Source organism: Camelina sativa, chromosome 16, assembly GCF_000633955.1.
Source record: "Camelina sativa cultivar DH55 chromosome 16, Cs, whole genome shotgun sequence".
NCBI lineage: Eukaryota > Viridiplantae > Streptophyta > Magnoliopsida > Brassicales > Brassicaceae > Camelina > Camelina sativa.
In genome coordinates, this window is record NC_025700.1 from 9,900,968 (window position 1) to 9,917,371 (window position 16,404).

At 36.5% G+C, this 16,404-nt stretch overlaps 2 protein-coding genes across 2 annotated transcripts; one reads left to right on the top strand and one right to left on the bottom strand.

Moving 5' to 3' along the window:
- On the top strand, positions 402-1,051 carry LOC104750252. Its single transcript, XM_010472025.2, has one exon. The coding sequence runs from the start codon at positions 563-565 to the stop codon at positions 908-910; it is 348 nt and encodes a 115-aa protein (XP_010470327.1). The 5' UTR covers positions 402-562; the 3' UTR covers positions 911-1,051.
- On the bottom strand, positions 9,441-10,994 carry LOC104750253. Its single transcript, XM_010472026.2, has 4 exons — positions 10,884-10,994; positions 10,615-10,741; positions 10,454-10,526; positions 9,441-9,877 (listed from the first exon to the last, which is right to left on the bottom strand). The coding sequence occupies exons 1-4, from the start codon at positions 10,909-10,911 to the stop codon at positions 9,617-9,619; spliced, it is 489 nt and encodes a 162-aa protein (XP_010470328.1). The 5' UTR covers positions 10,912-10,994; the 3' UTR covers positions 9,441-9,616.

Genomic DNA, 16,404 nt, shown 5'->3' on the forward strand with positions numbered 1-16,404 from the left:
GAATCAAATTGTCTTAACCAAAATAAACGATATGTTTATGAAGAAAAATGTGAGGTTGAAGTTTGTGAGATTTGATTAAGAAAAATGTAAGTTTGTTCTGGTTCCATGTTAATTAAGTTTGTGACATTAAAACTGATAATCGTTATTATAAATGGAACAACATTTGCTGTAAAGGAATTTAATTATCATATTAGTTAAAAATAATTTTTCTTTTACTTTCACTTAGTTATGATAAGTGATGTTCAGTATTTGGAGGGCACTGAAGTAAAATAAATGCTAAAAATAGTCGTTTGTTTCTTAATGTCAACATCATCCTTCTATACCTCAATACGTTTTTTAATTTGCTTATGTGGTTTGGAGAGAGAGAGGAATGATAACGTAAAAGAAGGAAAACACGAAAACAACACAAAAGGATTTGGTTGTTTTGCTTTTAGAATGCTAAATGACAAATACATACGGGTAAGAAGGCGTGACTCCCTCTCCTCCCCTCCCACTTTTCATTCCCATTTATAAATTTAATTCTCAATTCAATCCAAATCTCATCATCTTAATGTTTTAAACAATGGATAGTGCATCTACAAGCCATAAACGCAAGAAAATTGAGGAGCATTCAAAGAAGAACAAGAAGAGGCAACACGCAAGAGACAATAATGTAGAAAAAAAGATGGAAGAGAAGAGAAGTGGGACTAATGAGGATAATTTTGGAGTTTTCGAGTTCCCGTGGATGAAGGAGAGTATGATCTCAACCTCGCTTGATTGGAGTCTACCGGAATCTCTTTTTCCTGTCTTAGATGATGGCAATGAGATGTTTGAAGAGATTAATAATGTGAGATGGCCAGTTAAACGGGTTAGTAATTTGAGGTTTGAGTTTGAGGACTTTGAATGCCTCTGGACTTCTATTTCGGATTAGATTGACATATTTTATAGCCATGTATTTATAAAAATTGCATTAAGAATCTAGGACCAAACAAGGAAACTCTTTTTCATTTTTGTTTTGTATTAAAAATAATGTCTTTGTTGAGATGTAATAGATTTTTGTTATACTTCTCTTCGGGCCTAAATCATCATTACATACAAATGTTAATTACATATGATTATAACGTTAGGATCAATAATATATAGAATCATAAGTACATATATGCATGTATATGATCTTCTTCCTTTTTTTAGATGCATGCTTCATTCTTTTTCTACTTTTCTTGTTCCAACATATCCTCTCTTTGAATACCTTACACTGAAGATAATAGGATAAATCTATAATACTATGAGATTAATGTAACCTAGACGCTTAACAAACTGAATAAATAAATTCTCGACTATTAATTTGTAGAATTAAGTCACATATGAATTCATTATCACTTTATTCTAGGGATGGGAAAACTTAAATATATAGGATGAGGGCTTTACCTGTCGAATCACGTTTTATTGTAAGAAAATTTGTCAGAAAATTTGTCAGAAAATGGAAGAAAATTGAAACGACCTAACCCGTTTTTTAAAAATAATAATAATAATAAACTACGACTAGTGGTCCCATATCCACTAGCCACCTAACCACAATCACAAAACAACAGCGGAATAACAATACCAATTAAATAATTAATAATAATCCAATATAGAATAACCAATATCCAATCCTAACAATTTCAATGTCAAACAACAGGAAAACAAGGAACCGGCAACCTAGCAAGTTCTAAAGACCAACTCTAGCAACCTAGCAACGCCAGACAACATCCAATCGAGTCCCTAGAACATCTTCCTCTTCATTGCCTTGATTCCACGATCACCCTTTGCCTTTACCTGCACCACAAACACAAATTGAGATGCATGAGTATTTGATAAACACTCAGTGAGGCAATCCTCCCATCTACTGGGCTATACACACAAGCAATAATGACTCCAATGTTCCAAACAATCAACAAACAAAACACACAAACCAGGAAAACGAACATCGTTACAATGGAAGGGAGGTGTCAACCGACACTACCCCACAGTGTCGATCGATGCCCATTTTTACTGGTGTCGACCGACACCAAGTGGTGTCGATCGACACTCCACCTGCAACTCCAATCCGCGCGAAACCGAGAGTCGAATCTGGCTTCCCAATCTCCTCCAAATCATCCAATACTCAAAACCCATGCCGGAAACATCATTAGGAACCTGTATAATCCAATCCCCAGCAAGAAAACACACAAAAACAACAACAAACAAGCAAGAACAAGGAAATCAAGGGCTTAGATTAGCCATGGTCATGCACTCACCTCTTTGCACGAAGATTCAGACCAATAGCAACGAATCCAACCCTCCTAGCAAGCTTCTATCTCCCCCTTAGCCTCAAATCTCCCAAGAACAGCCAACGATCTTCTCAAAAATCACCAAAATCTCAAAAACAAGGTTTTTCTCTCTTTTCTCTCAAAAACAAGAGAACGGCGACAAACACAACTTGCCAAAACCCTCTTCTGCGACGAAACACCTAAATAGTTCGGTTCAATGGTTTTCCCTAAACCAAACCGGTTCAAATAGATAATTAAATCGATCTGATCGAACCAGAATAAGTGGTTTCGACCGACACCACATGAGTGTCGATCGACACCCACCCCCAAAACGCAGAGTTTTGGTTCGCGGGCGTTACAAAAATAAATAGGAAACAGAGCAAAATGAATTTGGTAGGAAATTTTCCTTCCAATTTCCTACAAAAACTTTATCGAAGCAATTTCGTATGAATATTTCCTTCCAATTACTTTCGAAATTTCTTTCCTACAAAATGATTGAATCATTTCAAAATGATTGAAATTTCTTTCCTACAAATGATTGAATGTTTTAATATTTTAGTAGGAAAATGGTAATAGCTATGAGGTAGGAAAATAGTTGGAACTTGTTTCCTACTAATATTTAGGTAGGAGAATGAATAAAACGTTTTTTCCATTTTTCCACAAAATTTTTATGAAAATGTTTTCGTAGGAAATTTCTAGAAATTTTTTCCAAAGCTGGTTTCTTTCGGGCGATTACTTCCAATATTTTTCGTAGGAAAATGGAAAAAAATGTATGTTGACTGCTTGGGGCATGACCTCCACAATTAAGAGGCACCATTTATGAGAGGAAACGAGGGAGCAACATGATACGTTAATGGAGAATTTAATAAGAGACAATTGGTTGAGGGTTCGTGCATCATTTGCTGACCGTTTCTGCCCAAGAGTTTTCTCCTCCTTCATTTGTGTAGGGCATTAATTCACTCTTTTAAATTTTCATTTCACCTTCTACAACGTCACCTGTAGAGAAGGACACATGTAGAGCTTCAGGTTCATCTGTGGAGAAGTTAGCTGGTGATCTGCGAAGATTGCCGAAGTTCATCTTTTATGACTGTGTTTTTTTTTGTTTTTAATGAAATCCTTTAAAATTCTAGCTCAAATAGTATGATTTTGAGATGAATATTTTTCAACTAAAAAGAAAAAAATGTCTCCTAAAATCATTCAAAGTAGCATTCTAAAACAAATAGTGATATTTTAAATAACAAGAGATTTAAAGTTGGTTTTGTAACCTATTGATTGAATAACAAGGGATTCTGAATTATTTTAAAGGATTTTATATAAATCTTAGTTGAATAACATAGGATTTCATGAGATTTTTAAAATCCTCAATTGAATAACAAATGATTTTAAAAATACTTTAAAATCCTTTAAAAAGTAAAGTTCAATACCCCCCTCTAATTGACGACACAAAGGGTTTACTTAATGATACTTCAGGAACTGTGTAAAACAAGTTTTTCAATTAATACAACTCAGTAGACCTCGTTTTGTCGTCTATTTACTAATTTTGGACGCGATACATTTTTACATGATTTTCGATGTTTTATTACGTAGAGTACACTGCCATGTAAACCTAGTAAGAAGAATTTGGAGTCCAACTTCATGGACGTAAACAGAAAAACTAACAGAGGTAATCTAATGAATAAGTTTTTTTGCATTCACTTTTGTCACCATTTAACATCTTTGTATAAAATTCTATTTCATTTTGCATATGATAAGTCAAATTAAAAAAGTGTTTGCAACATATAGTTGGAATAGTTCAAATCTATGTTACCGCACCAATAACGCATGTTGAAGGTTTACAGAAACTACATTTTCGCACAATTTTAGCAATAAAAAAGGGAATATAATTTTGGTGAAGGTTTACGGAAACTACATTTTGGCACAATCAGTCATCTTAAACAACACGATTCCACAAACAGTCTCGTATCCAACAAGGAAACTCATCTGCGCCAAGTTGCCATAAATGGTCAGCTGGTCATTTGCGGCAAATGCAAAGCAATACAAATCTTCAGACACTTCCACAAATGTATTCACCTTGTCGAGTTTCACATCACCTCCTTTGAAACCCTAGCTAGAGTTGTTTCTACAACATAGACTCAAAACTCCACTAGGATCTTGTGTTTGTTCTGCTTCTATTGTTGAAGCCTTGTTGAATCAAGGATTCACACAATGAATTTGTTTGAGTGGGGAACAAATTCACTTAAGACTTCTCTCTAAAAAACTGGATTAAAGCAAGAAAATAAAGAGGGATTATGATCTTTTAAAGAAGAAGTTAGGGTTTCTCTCAAGAACAACAAAGAACTAGGGTTTTTTGTATTATTTTCTAGATGATTTACATGGGGAAGGAGTCTTCCTATTTATATGAGAGCCTTGATTACAAGATAAGTCTACTTTCCTTAAATCTAAGATCAAATATAAGTTAAATTTCTCTTTTTGCAGATGAGGTCAGACTCAGAGGCGGACTTGGATGTCGGCCTAACGACTTCACTGGGTTTCTGCTTGCAGGCCCACTTAGCTGGCCTTAAAAGGGGGGGGGGGTTATCTAGTTTGGTTGATCTTTAGAAACAATCGGTTTACCTTTGGTTTAGGTCGGTATGTCGTGGGTGCTAAATCTCGCACCAACAGTTAGTCCCCCCCCCCTAGTTCGGTATATTCGAATATTCATTTGAGTTTCTGAATTCGAAGAAACAATATTCGATCTAATGGTCAGCATCTAGGTCGGAAGCCGAATTTTTTGACTAGCTTTTATTTATGCTTAAGGGTGATCTATCCCAAGAATCACTTTTTTGGAATTTTTTCCATACTTAAAATTTTCACTTCGTACAATGATTTTCAGTTCGGATTCCCAATAATTACTGTATTTGGAACTTTACAAGTTGTGAGACGTCTCTCGGCTTACATCAAGTAATCCTATGTTTAATAATAATTTGGAGATAACTTTGGGCTCCGTAGGTCAGTGGTTTTGTCCCAAGTAATCTTGGCTTTTAAGGGGAGCGAAATACTTGGCTCGGCTTATCCCCTTTCATCTAGTTTGGAGACGGATTGCGAAAAAAAAACTCTAGGTTTGGCTTATATTTCCGTCCGAACTAGAGCTCAGGTGCAAAATAAAAACTATGGGGTCAGCTTATTCCTCAATTAAGAGTTTGACGGGAGCGAGATATTGGGCTCGACTTATTCCCCTTTTGTGATTTGATGCGAGTCGAGCATCTGGCCAGGATGTCGAAAGATTCAATTAGAACAAAACTGAGGCTATTTGAAGATGAACTGAAATCGAAGCTGTCTACTGACGACCTAAAACTGAAGCTATCTGAAGACGACCTGAAACTGAAGTTCTCTAAAAACGAATTGAAACTGAAGCTGTCTGAAGACGAACTGAAACTAAAACAGTCTGAAAACAAACTGAAACTGAATCTGTCTAAACATGAATTGAAACTGAAGCTTTCTGAAGACAAACTGAAATTAAGTTGTTTGAACACGAAATGAAACTAAATGTGTCTGAACATGAACTGAAACTGACTTATCTGAAGACGAACTGAAACTTAGGTTGTCTTAAGACGACCTGAAACTTAGGTTCTCTAAAGACGACCTAAAACTGAGGTTGTCTGAGGACGAACTGAAACTGAGTATTCTGAAGACGACCGGAAACTGAGGTGTCTGAGGACGACCTGAAATGGAGGTGTCTAAGGACGAACTGAAACTTAGCTGTCCGTTTAAGGGAGAATTCATCCTTGATTTGCGAATGTGGAGCTCTTCTTTGATTTGCGAGCGTGGAGCTCGGCATTCGTAATCGTTTAGTTCCGATTGTCTAACTCGGCTTTTAGATTTTAGGAGCGAGTTGCGGAGCCTGTCCTTAACTTTCGAGCTTGGAGTCTGGTTTCAGATTCCCGAAATAGGTTATATATATATATATATATATATATATATGAGGTATGTCTATTTTATATATACAGAACTAATGAGTTCGGATTCCCGAACTGGTTTTTTATATACCAGGTATGGCTCGGCTTTTTGTTTTTTATATGCGAGGCAAGACTCAACCTTTAAAAAAAAAAAATAAGGATCCTTGCTTCACAATGATCAGATACGCCATCATGTTGATGAGATCCCTCACAATAATAAATCATGCAACAATAGAGCTCAAATCTATCGTGGAATAAAAAATCAAGAGTGCTAGGCATGTGATAAAGATGATAGCAAATCAAATGAATATGATCAAGTGATAATGATTTTCAAGTTCATGTGTTTTGATGATTCTTTATGGCATATATGGTATGAGGATATCTAGCTTGACCTGATTTAAGCAAATTAACATATATAAATGTATAGAAAAATTATTTCGATGAATGTGTTTGTTTCAGAAACACGGTTATAGCTTTTGGTAGGCATAGCCGATTAACATGAAATTGGTTTTGTCAGAAAGATAAGTTCCGGGTTTCAAATTCATATGTACATCGGCGTTTAGCGCTTTCTAAAATATATTATAAAATTAGAGATTTAAAAATGAAATAGAAAAGGATAATTTTATTATGCATATAAAAATAAAATAGAAAAATAAATTGATTAGAGCCCACAAATACTTTCGTTTCCATCTCACCAAAAAGTTGAACGAAAAATAATAAGCCCATGGTAAAATATTAGGTCTAACACACTTTTGCAATGAATGTAAATAATTTATTAAAATTCATATAATATACATGTGAATATTATAACTTAGCATTAGTAAAAAATTAAAAAAATTGTTAATAGGGTAACAATTATATTAGATACTTTAATAATCAAGAAAACATAACTACAAATAGTATTTTATATTTCTCATTGTGCATAACAAATCCATATTTAAAAAAAAATCAATAACAATGGTGCATTTCTATAAAAAGAAAAAAAAATATTTTTGCAAATTTAATTAAGTTTACAAAAATGAAAAATAAAATGAAATAAAAATGATAATATCGACCCAAGCATGTGTGACGCACATGTCTATTTATAGTCATGTATAACGTTAATAAAAGCCGAAAAAATGCTTATTAATTACTCCCTCCCCTTTAAATTTAGTGGCAATCCAGTGTTGAACATGTTATATGCCAATGCTCTATCTAGAATAACAAAGTAAGCTAAGTAATGTATTTACCAACTGAAAATGATCATATTTTCCTGCATGCATTATTAAAGTTATAAATCACTGAATTAATCAATACAATTAAGGCCCTAATTAGTAATAGATTTTTAAGACTTTCAAAAATGTCTAAAGCCATGACAACTATTTATTTGTCAATCACATTCAACTTTCTTTATATTTTTGGGACTTGTTGATTTAGATTCAAAAAAATAATTGAATAATTTTTTTACCTTCTCATAATATTTCACCGGCACAAGACTCTATCAAATGTGAGAGTTGATGTTGTTGTACTATAAGGTGAGTTTGTAATGTTCCAAACACCTTATTGCATAGTGTTCTGAAATATCAGTTCTTTTTTTTTGTTTTCGTGTCAAAGAATGTTGATATGATTGTTTCCTAATTCTCCATAATACAGTACTTATTATGATAAGTTGGTATATTTTTATCTCTCTAATTATTTAATAAATTTGCTTTCAGGTATATAATGAAGAAGATTGTGATACCCCAATTTTAGAGACTTGTGGAGAGGTTTAAAAGAATTGATTTGGCTACCTATGTCACCAAAGTGCACTTATCTTTTCGGTCAAGGGTTCTGAGAGAACTCCACAGTCAACAGTTAAGCGTGCTTATGTTGGAGTAGTCTCAAGATGGGTGACCTTCCAGGAAGTGACAGTCGGAACTATGTGAGTGAGGACAAAAAATGGAGAAAAATCATGTGGTGATTTGTAGGGACGGTAACAAGTCTTTACAGCCTCCCGGACGTAGCAAACCGGTCGTCGGATATTGATGGGCTTACGGGCCTAGTGAGAGAACGTGAAGCCCATTAAGGAAGGTGGACTCATGAAATGGGATTGTATATGGGCCCACTATGAGGTGGCGGTCAGAGCGTTACAAGTGGTATCAGAGCCGAACCCAGACGAGTGTGGAGTCGAGTGGGCTCATACCGTCAGGGGGTGACGGTCTTGGTGCGCAACGGGGACGTTGCGATTTGTTTGTGGGGGTTAATTGTGACACCCCGGTTTTAAAGACTTGCAGAGAGGTTTAAAAGAATTGATTTGACCACCTATCTCACCAAAGTGCACTTATCTTTTTGGTCAAGGGTCCTGAGAGAACTCCACAATTAAGCGTGTGCTTATGCTGGAGTAGTCTGAGGATGAGTGACCTTCCGGGAAGTGATTGTCGGAACTGTGTGAGTGAGGACAAAACACATAAAAAGATCATGTGGTGATTTGGAGGGACGATAACAAGTTTTTAAAGCCTCCCGGACGTAGCAAACCGGCCGTCGGATGTTGATGGACTCACAAGCCTAGTGAGAGGACGTGAGGCCCATTAAGGAAGGTGGACCTATAGACTAGAATTGGACATGGGGCCCACTGAGAGATGACAGTCGGGGCGTTACAAATATGTTTAGATACGCTTGTTCCTTAAGCACGATCCGAACGAGGATATTAGATCATTAAGGATCCGCGTGTTTTTATTTAATTAGATTACCTTTTTGCCTTTGATTTAGTTTTTTTAATTCTTTTTTTTTTCTGGAAGTATATAATAGAATAATTGTTTTTTTTTTTTAAAGCTTAGAATGTACTCCCCAATTAATAGTATAGATATCAAACTTTATTAAACAAAAATATCAAAATTTGTCAATAGACAATACTTAGTAATAAAAAAAAATCACAATGAGAGAACTCAAAACTGTTGTCACTCAACTAATAAAGTGATCCAATAACCACTAAACAACAATAAATGTGATACTTTAGTTGAATACATTATATTACTCTTTTCTTCGAGTGTGTGTCTCATGCTAGTCCGGTTCTCTTTACTACAACATTACGGCTGTTCAAACGATTAAGCCTAAAACCAAAGTCACTGTTAAGCATACATTTTTTTCATTTTAGTTTGGATATTTGGGATATAGAGACTTCTACATATAAATTTCAGGTATATTATCTACTCCAAGTCTAAAGGACAGACTTATCTACTTCTACAAGTGCGCTTCACAACAACTGCTGCTGCCGGACTGTGAAATGAATAATTCATGAAAAGAGATCTATCGGGCGAGCAAGAGTTCACAAAGAAAGTATCATCCGACCGTTCAACAATCCTTACGTTGTTTCAATACTTTTGTGGTAAAAGAAGTTGACACATTTAAGTATAAACACATTTATTTGGTGACAAGCTTTGCAATATGAGAAGCTTAACTTGAATCAGAATTCACCCACATAACTGCAAGAGTCACAAGAGAAGCATAGATTGAAGTAGGCAGCTTCTGCACAACTTTGCCAACTCCTGGAACACCTTCTGTGGCCCTCTTCGTAGCTATAGCCACAGTAGGAGCCACAATCAAAGATATGATCAAACCCTGACTAACCACATTGAATGTCTCAGCCGTAAGCTGCTCAAAAAACTTCACAAACTCCTCCCTATCAATTTCTCCATCCAAGTTGATATCACAGTTCTATTATCCAAAAAAAACAAAACATCACACAAACAATATGAGCACTCAAATATACCAAATCTTCCAGAGACTTTAATAATTTGTTTGTCTCCATTTTCTTTTACTATGTATTTTTTTTTCCAGAAATATCCACAATTTAAAAATTAAGATCATATTAGTAAAAATTTCGGTAGACGCTAATCAAGCGTTTGTCCAGCCAACTAACCACAAATTAATCAATGGTTTTCTTTTTCCATAATACTTATGTTTCACTTTTGATTTTTTTTTCATAAAAGGTATTTCTCTTTAATTCATTGAAAATCGATTTAAAAATAAGTTAAATCACTTTTGAAGACCAATTTAATCGGGTGCCTTTAAAAACAAAAGTTTAGTAAAATTTTCCAATTAAAAGTTAAAGCAAACGCAAAACAAATAAAAAAAAAAAAAAAAAAAANAAAAAATCATCAGCTTGTGTTTAAAAATTGCGAATTCGTTTTTCATTTCTTTTCACCTTTAAACACAAACGCAAAAGCAGTAAGTAATTCAGCGTTTGGGTGTTAACAACGTCTCTAGAAAAAGTGAAAGAGTACGTAGTACCGTCATAATGCTTCTGACAAGATCCTTAGAAGGCGGATCGAAATGAGGACCAGGCAATCTCTTGTTTATGTCACTGACGAACATCACAACACCAAGAGAATATTAATACATAAAATTGTCTAAATCAGTAAATTAACCCTCGAATTGTTTTTTTTTTTTACTTGTAAACGAGAAGCACGGCGATGTATAGCTCTTCAAACGTAAGATTGGCTCTTCCAGTTTGAATCTTGAACCGATCGAAAACACGATCACATATCGCTTCTACCTGCTCATGCCTCCATTCTTTACCTGTAATTACGATTGCGATCACATTCACATACCATAAGAAGCAATTTCATTATCTATACAAAGTTAAATTACTTGACCATAAAACTGATTCTGATTTGTGAATGAACCAATACTACAAATTAAAAAGCAATTTTTTTCAAACCTCGGAGCTTGTTAAAGACTTGTCCCATGGCGATGAATGATCTTTCTTCTCGTCTGATTGATTGCACAAAAAATGATTTTTTTTTTTAGTTTTAATATATATGTGGATCTGAGTGGAGGCGTGAGGTTCCAATTCCAGTAACGATCCAAAGATTTTTTTTTTATTTTTCCTCCTTCGTTAATTAATTTAGGCCCATTTAAATGTTGGTCAACGGCCCATTAATGTTTCGAGCACTTATTAGTTCACTATCAAAAGATCATTTTCAAGAAGTACTTATGAACCCTCTTTGTTTTATTGATTTGTTTATTTCCTTACCTTTTTATCATCCATGAACTTGTTTGCTTTAAACATGTTTGAATAATTTATTATTACATAGTTGGTTGGGTTTAAGGGTGCATGATTCACGGATTCTATGAACTAGAATAGATCATAGGAAAGTAAACCCACCATAACTGCAGAACTTTACTAACACATAGACTTGAACGAGTTTTTCCTCATGGCCTGCCAAGTGGTTAACTCATGGTGTCTAGTGAACCAATCGAACTTGATCAATTAACGAATATCTAGTTGTTGTGTTGTTGCTTGCTAATGGGTTGGTGCCCTCCGGGTTGGTGGAAGCTGGGTTGGTCGTTTGTTGGTTGGCCGGGTTCCGGAACTTGGCAGCAAACTCAAGGTCTTTTTCCGCGAGGTAGTCGAAGTATGCATCGTAGCTATGCATTCATTGAGCATTTTCTTGGATTTGAGTTGCATGGGTTTGGATACACTCCTCAGCTGCAGCAAGTTTCTGAGCCAATATAACTGGATCATTAGCTGGAGACGGATGTGGTGGACCGCTACTGGAAGAGGACGCTTCAAACTGCAGAGGACCAACTCCAAAAATCCTGTTTTTCTTCTTTGGAGCAACCTAACAACAGAACAACAAACAAAATCGCAAGTTATCACATTCAAAACAATTGAAGATATCAGAAAACAAGATAACACAAAACAATTGGTGGGGGAATGATATACAAAAGAATCACAAGTTATAACATACAAAACCATCAAAGATATCACATACACAAGATTCACAAATTATCACAACCAAAACAATGGCAACAGTTCAACCAACAGTCAAAACACTGATAACAGTTCAACATTTCAAACAAAACAATCGCAATATATCAAAAAATCATTAGAAATACAATCATTAGTATTTAAAACCAACAAAACTAAAAATTTGTAACTTACCTCAGTGTAAATTTTGTTTTTGATATGAATGGGCACCCCACCAGAAGCAGAACTCTCTCCATTATCCTCTATACACATCTCAGATTCCAACTCTTGAATCTTGGACGACACTTCATTAAACAAGGACTCGGACTTGCCATCAGTAAATGAGCCATCCGGTTTTCGTTGAGTGTCTTCTAGGATTCGTAGGAAATCCAGAGTTAGCTCACCAGTGATCTCATACTTGAAAGAAAAAAAAACATTGATTAGTTACCAAATAAAAGAGTTCAGAAGGCACAATTATAAAAAAAGAAAAAAAAAACTTAAAGAACTTACATGCTTTCGAGCACGGGCTATAAAAGACGTTTGGTCTGAATGGTGCTTGTATATTCCGGTGCCCTCCGGATCATGATAGCGAGCATTCTGACTCTTGTTGCTCTTGATTTCTGTTTTTGGATCAAGCCAATACCGAACAAGACCAGCCCATACCTGAGGATCAATCCATCGTGGCTTTGCCTCATCTCCTTTAAGCTTCCACTTTGACTTCCACCATGACATTTGATCACACATCCTGTCCTTCAACTTGCCCTCAAACTCTTGCCTCACTCTATCGTTTATGCTACGGTCCCAATTGTATATTTGCTTGCAAAAAAAAAAGGATAACTCTATATTTAATAAATAGCAAACAAAGAGACTGAACTTACCGCAAACGTTTCATACCAATGATCTACCACTGCATTCGGCGTTTGTGTCCAACTGGCATAGGACTCTTGGAAATCTCTTTCAAATATGCTTCGAACAGTAGCCGCAACTGATGTTCATATATTTTACCCTGTTTTCCCTTAATATATTCACATCTTTTGCATCTTTTGCTATCCATTTTGACCATTATTGCATAGCTTTAGGACTGTTCTTGCATTAGAGTTTAGTTGCATTGCATTTGCATCTTTTCATGCATAAACAGGTGATTTTGGAGCTTAAGGAGCATGGAAGCAATGCTGAGGAGAAGTGAAGCAATCATGAGGAGAAAGCAAGAGAGCTAAGGCTGAAGAACCAAGGTCCGGAGTCCAACTCGATTGCCCACTCGACCAGACACTCGACCGTGTGCTGAGAGGAACTCGACCGAGTGGGAGGAGCACAAGAGGAGCCAACTCGACCGGTCACTCGACCGAGCACCAGGTCGAGTTGGTCGAGCCGCCTGGCTATTTTGTCTTTTAGCGTTTTTAGGGCTTCCACTACTTTTTCTATATAAGGGCTTGTACCTGCAGCCACCAAAATAGTCCAGCTTTTTAGAGAGTCAAAAACCTAGTTTTTACCTTTTTTAGAATTATTCCTTTTGCACTTTTATTTTCTTAGATCTTGTACTTCTTTTAAAAGGAGAAAAAGACTAAATTCTTCAATATTGTTGGTTTCATAACTTTTTTAATATTGAGAATTTGAGTTTGGTTCTTTCTTCAATATTGTAGATCTTTGATTTATCTTTCTAATGATGCAAGTTTCAGTATTTTCTGGGTTTATGATTTTGATGTTCATCATGTATGCTTGTGAGTAGTTGCTTAGGATCTTGAGGATGGGTTAGGCTGGGTTGTGTTTGAGGTTTGTTTGATTTGGTCAAGCTTGATTGTTGTAGATCTCTTCTAGGCTAGATGTTCTTAATGCTGATCCTATATCTGAGAGGGTAGGATCTGATTTCAAGCCTCTTAGCATCACACCAATGTCTAAGGAGCATAGATAAGGCTAGATCTAGAGACTATCATTAGGCTTGCTAAGAGATTAGAAGTCTTGTTTGATTTTTGACATATTGCTTAATGCCTGCTTGTGTAGATTCTTTACTTTGTGAGAACAAGTCTAGAGATGCATGAGTTTGATTGTTTCTTGCCATGAGAGTGGATTAAACATGTCTTAGAAATATATGTCTAGAGATTAGCTCAAGTTGTTTGAGATTTGTTGACCAAGTTAGATGACCTCAATCATAGTCCAGCCCATGAATCCCTCCTCAAGACCTTCCTTGTTTATTGATTTCTTAGCTTAAATCCTGTTGTTTGATCGTTGTTTGATTCGTTTTGGTATTGCTCTGTTTTTCTTGTGTTGCTCTGTTTTGCGTATTTGTCCAGCTCGACCCTGCACTCGATCAGCACTCGATCGAGTGCTTGCTCGAGTTCCAACCCAGAACTTGTGTTTATGATTTATGTTTGTCCTATTTCATCCTAGTTGCATTTCTGTTGCATTCATTTAGTATCCTGTTCATTACTTACCTTGCATTAGTTCAATACTTGCATTTCCATAGTTTCTATTTCTGTTTGTCATAATCACTCTGTTCCATTTGCATTTAGCTCCTAGTTCTTGTAGTTTTACTTTCTGCACTTTCCATTTCATCATAGGATTGTTAGTGACAAACATCCTTTACATCTGACTTGACTTAGACTCATATGCACATCTTGATTGTTCACAAACACTCAAATTGGATTGACACCTCTTATACTACAATTGCATAAGGGGAATTGAAACACCCTGACATCCATTCATTCATTAGTCATCATTCCATACATCATTCACCACCACTACAAAAATAGTCAGTTTCAATTTGGCGTTGTTGCCCATTTGAGTTTGTTTTGTGACATTTAGGATCATTATTAGTCTAAGACTAAGTTCGTTTAAACACTTGTGAAGTTACTGAACTCGAATCTTCCTTTGCTTGGCTGTCTTGAGTTTCAAGTACCCACTCGACCACCCACTCGACCACCACTCGACCGAGCCGTGATCGAGCACTTGATCGAGTCAGAAGCCGGATCCAAATAGCCATTACTTCCCAGTTGACTCGACCACCCATTCGAGCCTGTGCTCGACCGTGTACCTGTTCGAGTCTGTAGTCGAGTTTGTTGATGCACACAAGGTCAAAAGGCAAAGACAGTCTTCAAAGGCCTATTGACAACATCCACAGGCTACAAAAGGGTTTGAGACATAAGCAAAGAAGAGTAGTTCAACAACAAGAAGAACAAGTAGTCATGGAGCAGCAAGATCACCATGATCATAGACCTAGACACATTGGTGCTGGGGATGCACCTAACACACACAACCAAAGAGCTGGTATTGTGCCTCCTGCTGTGGCCAATAATAATTATGAAATAAAGAGTGGATTAATCTCCATGATACAAGCCAACAAATTTCATGGGTTGCCAATGGAGGATCCTCTAGATCACCTTGATGAGTTTGACAGAATATGTGGACTCACAAAAATCAATGGAGTAAGTGAAGATGGCTTCAAGTTAAGGCTATTCCCATTTTCCCTTGGAGACAAAGCTCATCTATGGGAGAAGACTCTTCCTACTGGAGCTATAACCACATGGGATGCATGCAAGAAAGCTTTTCTGGCCAAGTTCTTCTCCAATGCAAGGACTGCTAGATTGAGGAATGAAATTTCTGGGTTTGCTCAAAGGAATAATGAGAGCTTTTGTGAAGCTTGGGAGAGGTTTAAAGGATTCCAAACTCAGTGTCCTCACCATGGCTTCAGCAATGAGTCCCTTCTAAGCACTTTGTATAGAGGAGTGCTTCCCAAGATAAGAATGCTTCTTGATACAGCTTCAAATGGCAACTTCCTCAACAAGAATGTGGAAGAAGGATGGGAATTGGTTGAGAACCTTGCTCAGTCAGATGGTAATTATAATGAAGATTATGATAGAACCATGAGGATCCCCTCCACTGATCAAGAGGACAAATACAAGCAGGATTTAAAGATGGTCAATGTTAAGCTTGACAAGATTCTCCTAAGCCAATCAAAAACCATTCACTTCATTGGTGAAGAAGAAGCTCCAGTCCAGGAAGGAGATAGGGAGTTTGCTGAGTTGTGTTATATGCAGAACCAAGGAGGAGGATACAAAGGCTACAACCAAGGTGGAGGTTTCAAGCAGAACAACCTCTCTTATAGGAGCACCAATGTAGCCAACCCTCAAGACCAAGTCTATCTACCTCCTCAGCCTCAACAACAGCACAACTATGCACCAAATTGTGTCCCCCACCAGGGTTTCAGACTAACCAAGGCCAGGAACAAGACCTAAGAGCAATAATACAACAGTTGTTGATTGGGCAAACCAATGGGAAAATTGAGGAAGCCAAACAGTTTGCTGAGCTGAATCAAAGGTTAACATCCCAATATAAGGATCTCAATATGAAGTTTGAGGGACTTAACTCAAGAGTGAAGTATATGGAGAGCAATATAGCATCTACTTCAGCTCCAAAACCCACCCAACTCCCTGGAAAAGCAGTTCAAAACCCAAGGGAGTTTACTGCCAAAGCCATTCATCTCTTTGAAGAGGAA

What these genes read in the sequence shown, in the direction of transcription:
- LOC104750252 (XM_010472025.2), top strand. Translation starts at nt 563, where the DNA reads ATGGATAGTGCATCTACAAGCCATAAACGCAAGAAAATTGAGGAGCAT.
- LOC104750253 (XM_010472026.2), bottom strand. Translation starts at nt 10,911, where the DNA reads ATGGGACAAGTCTTTAACAAGCTCCGAG. An exon ending in AGTCTTTAACAAGCTCCGAG is followed by an intron (nt 10,742 to 10,883) that starts GTTTGAAAAAAA and finishes TCGTAATTACAG; the next exon opens with GTAAAGAATGGAGGCATGAG. An exon ending in TTGTCAGAAGCATTATGACG is followed by an intron (nt 9,878 to 10,453) that starts GTACTACGTACT and finishes TTTGGATAATAG; the next exon opens with AACTGTGATATCAACTTGGA.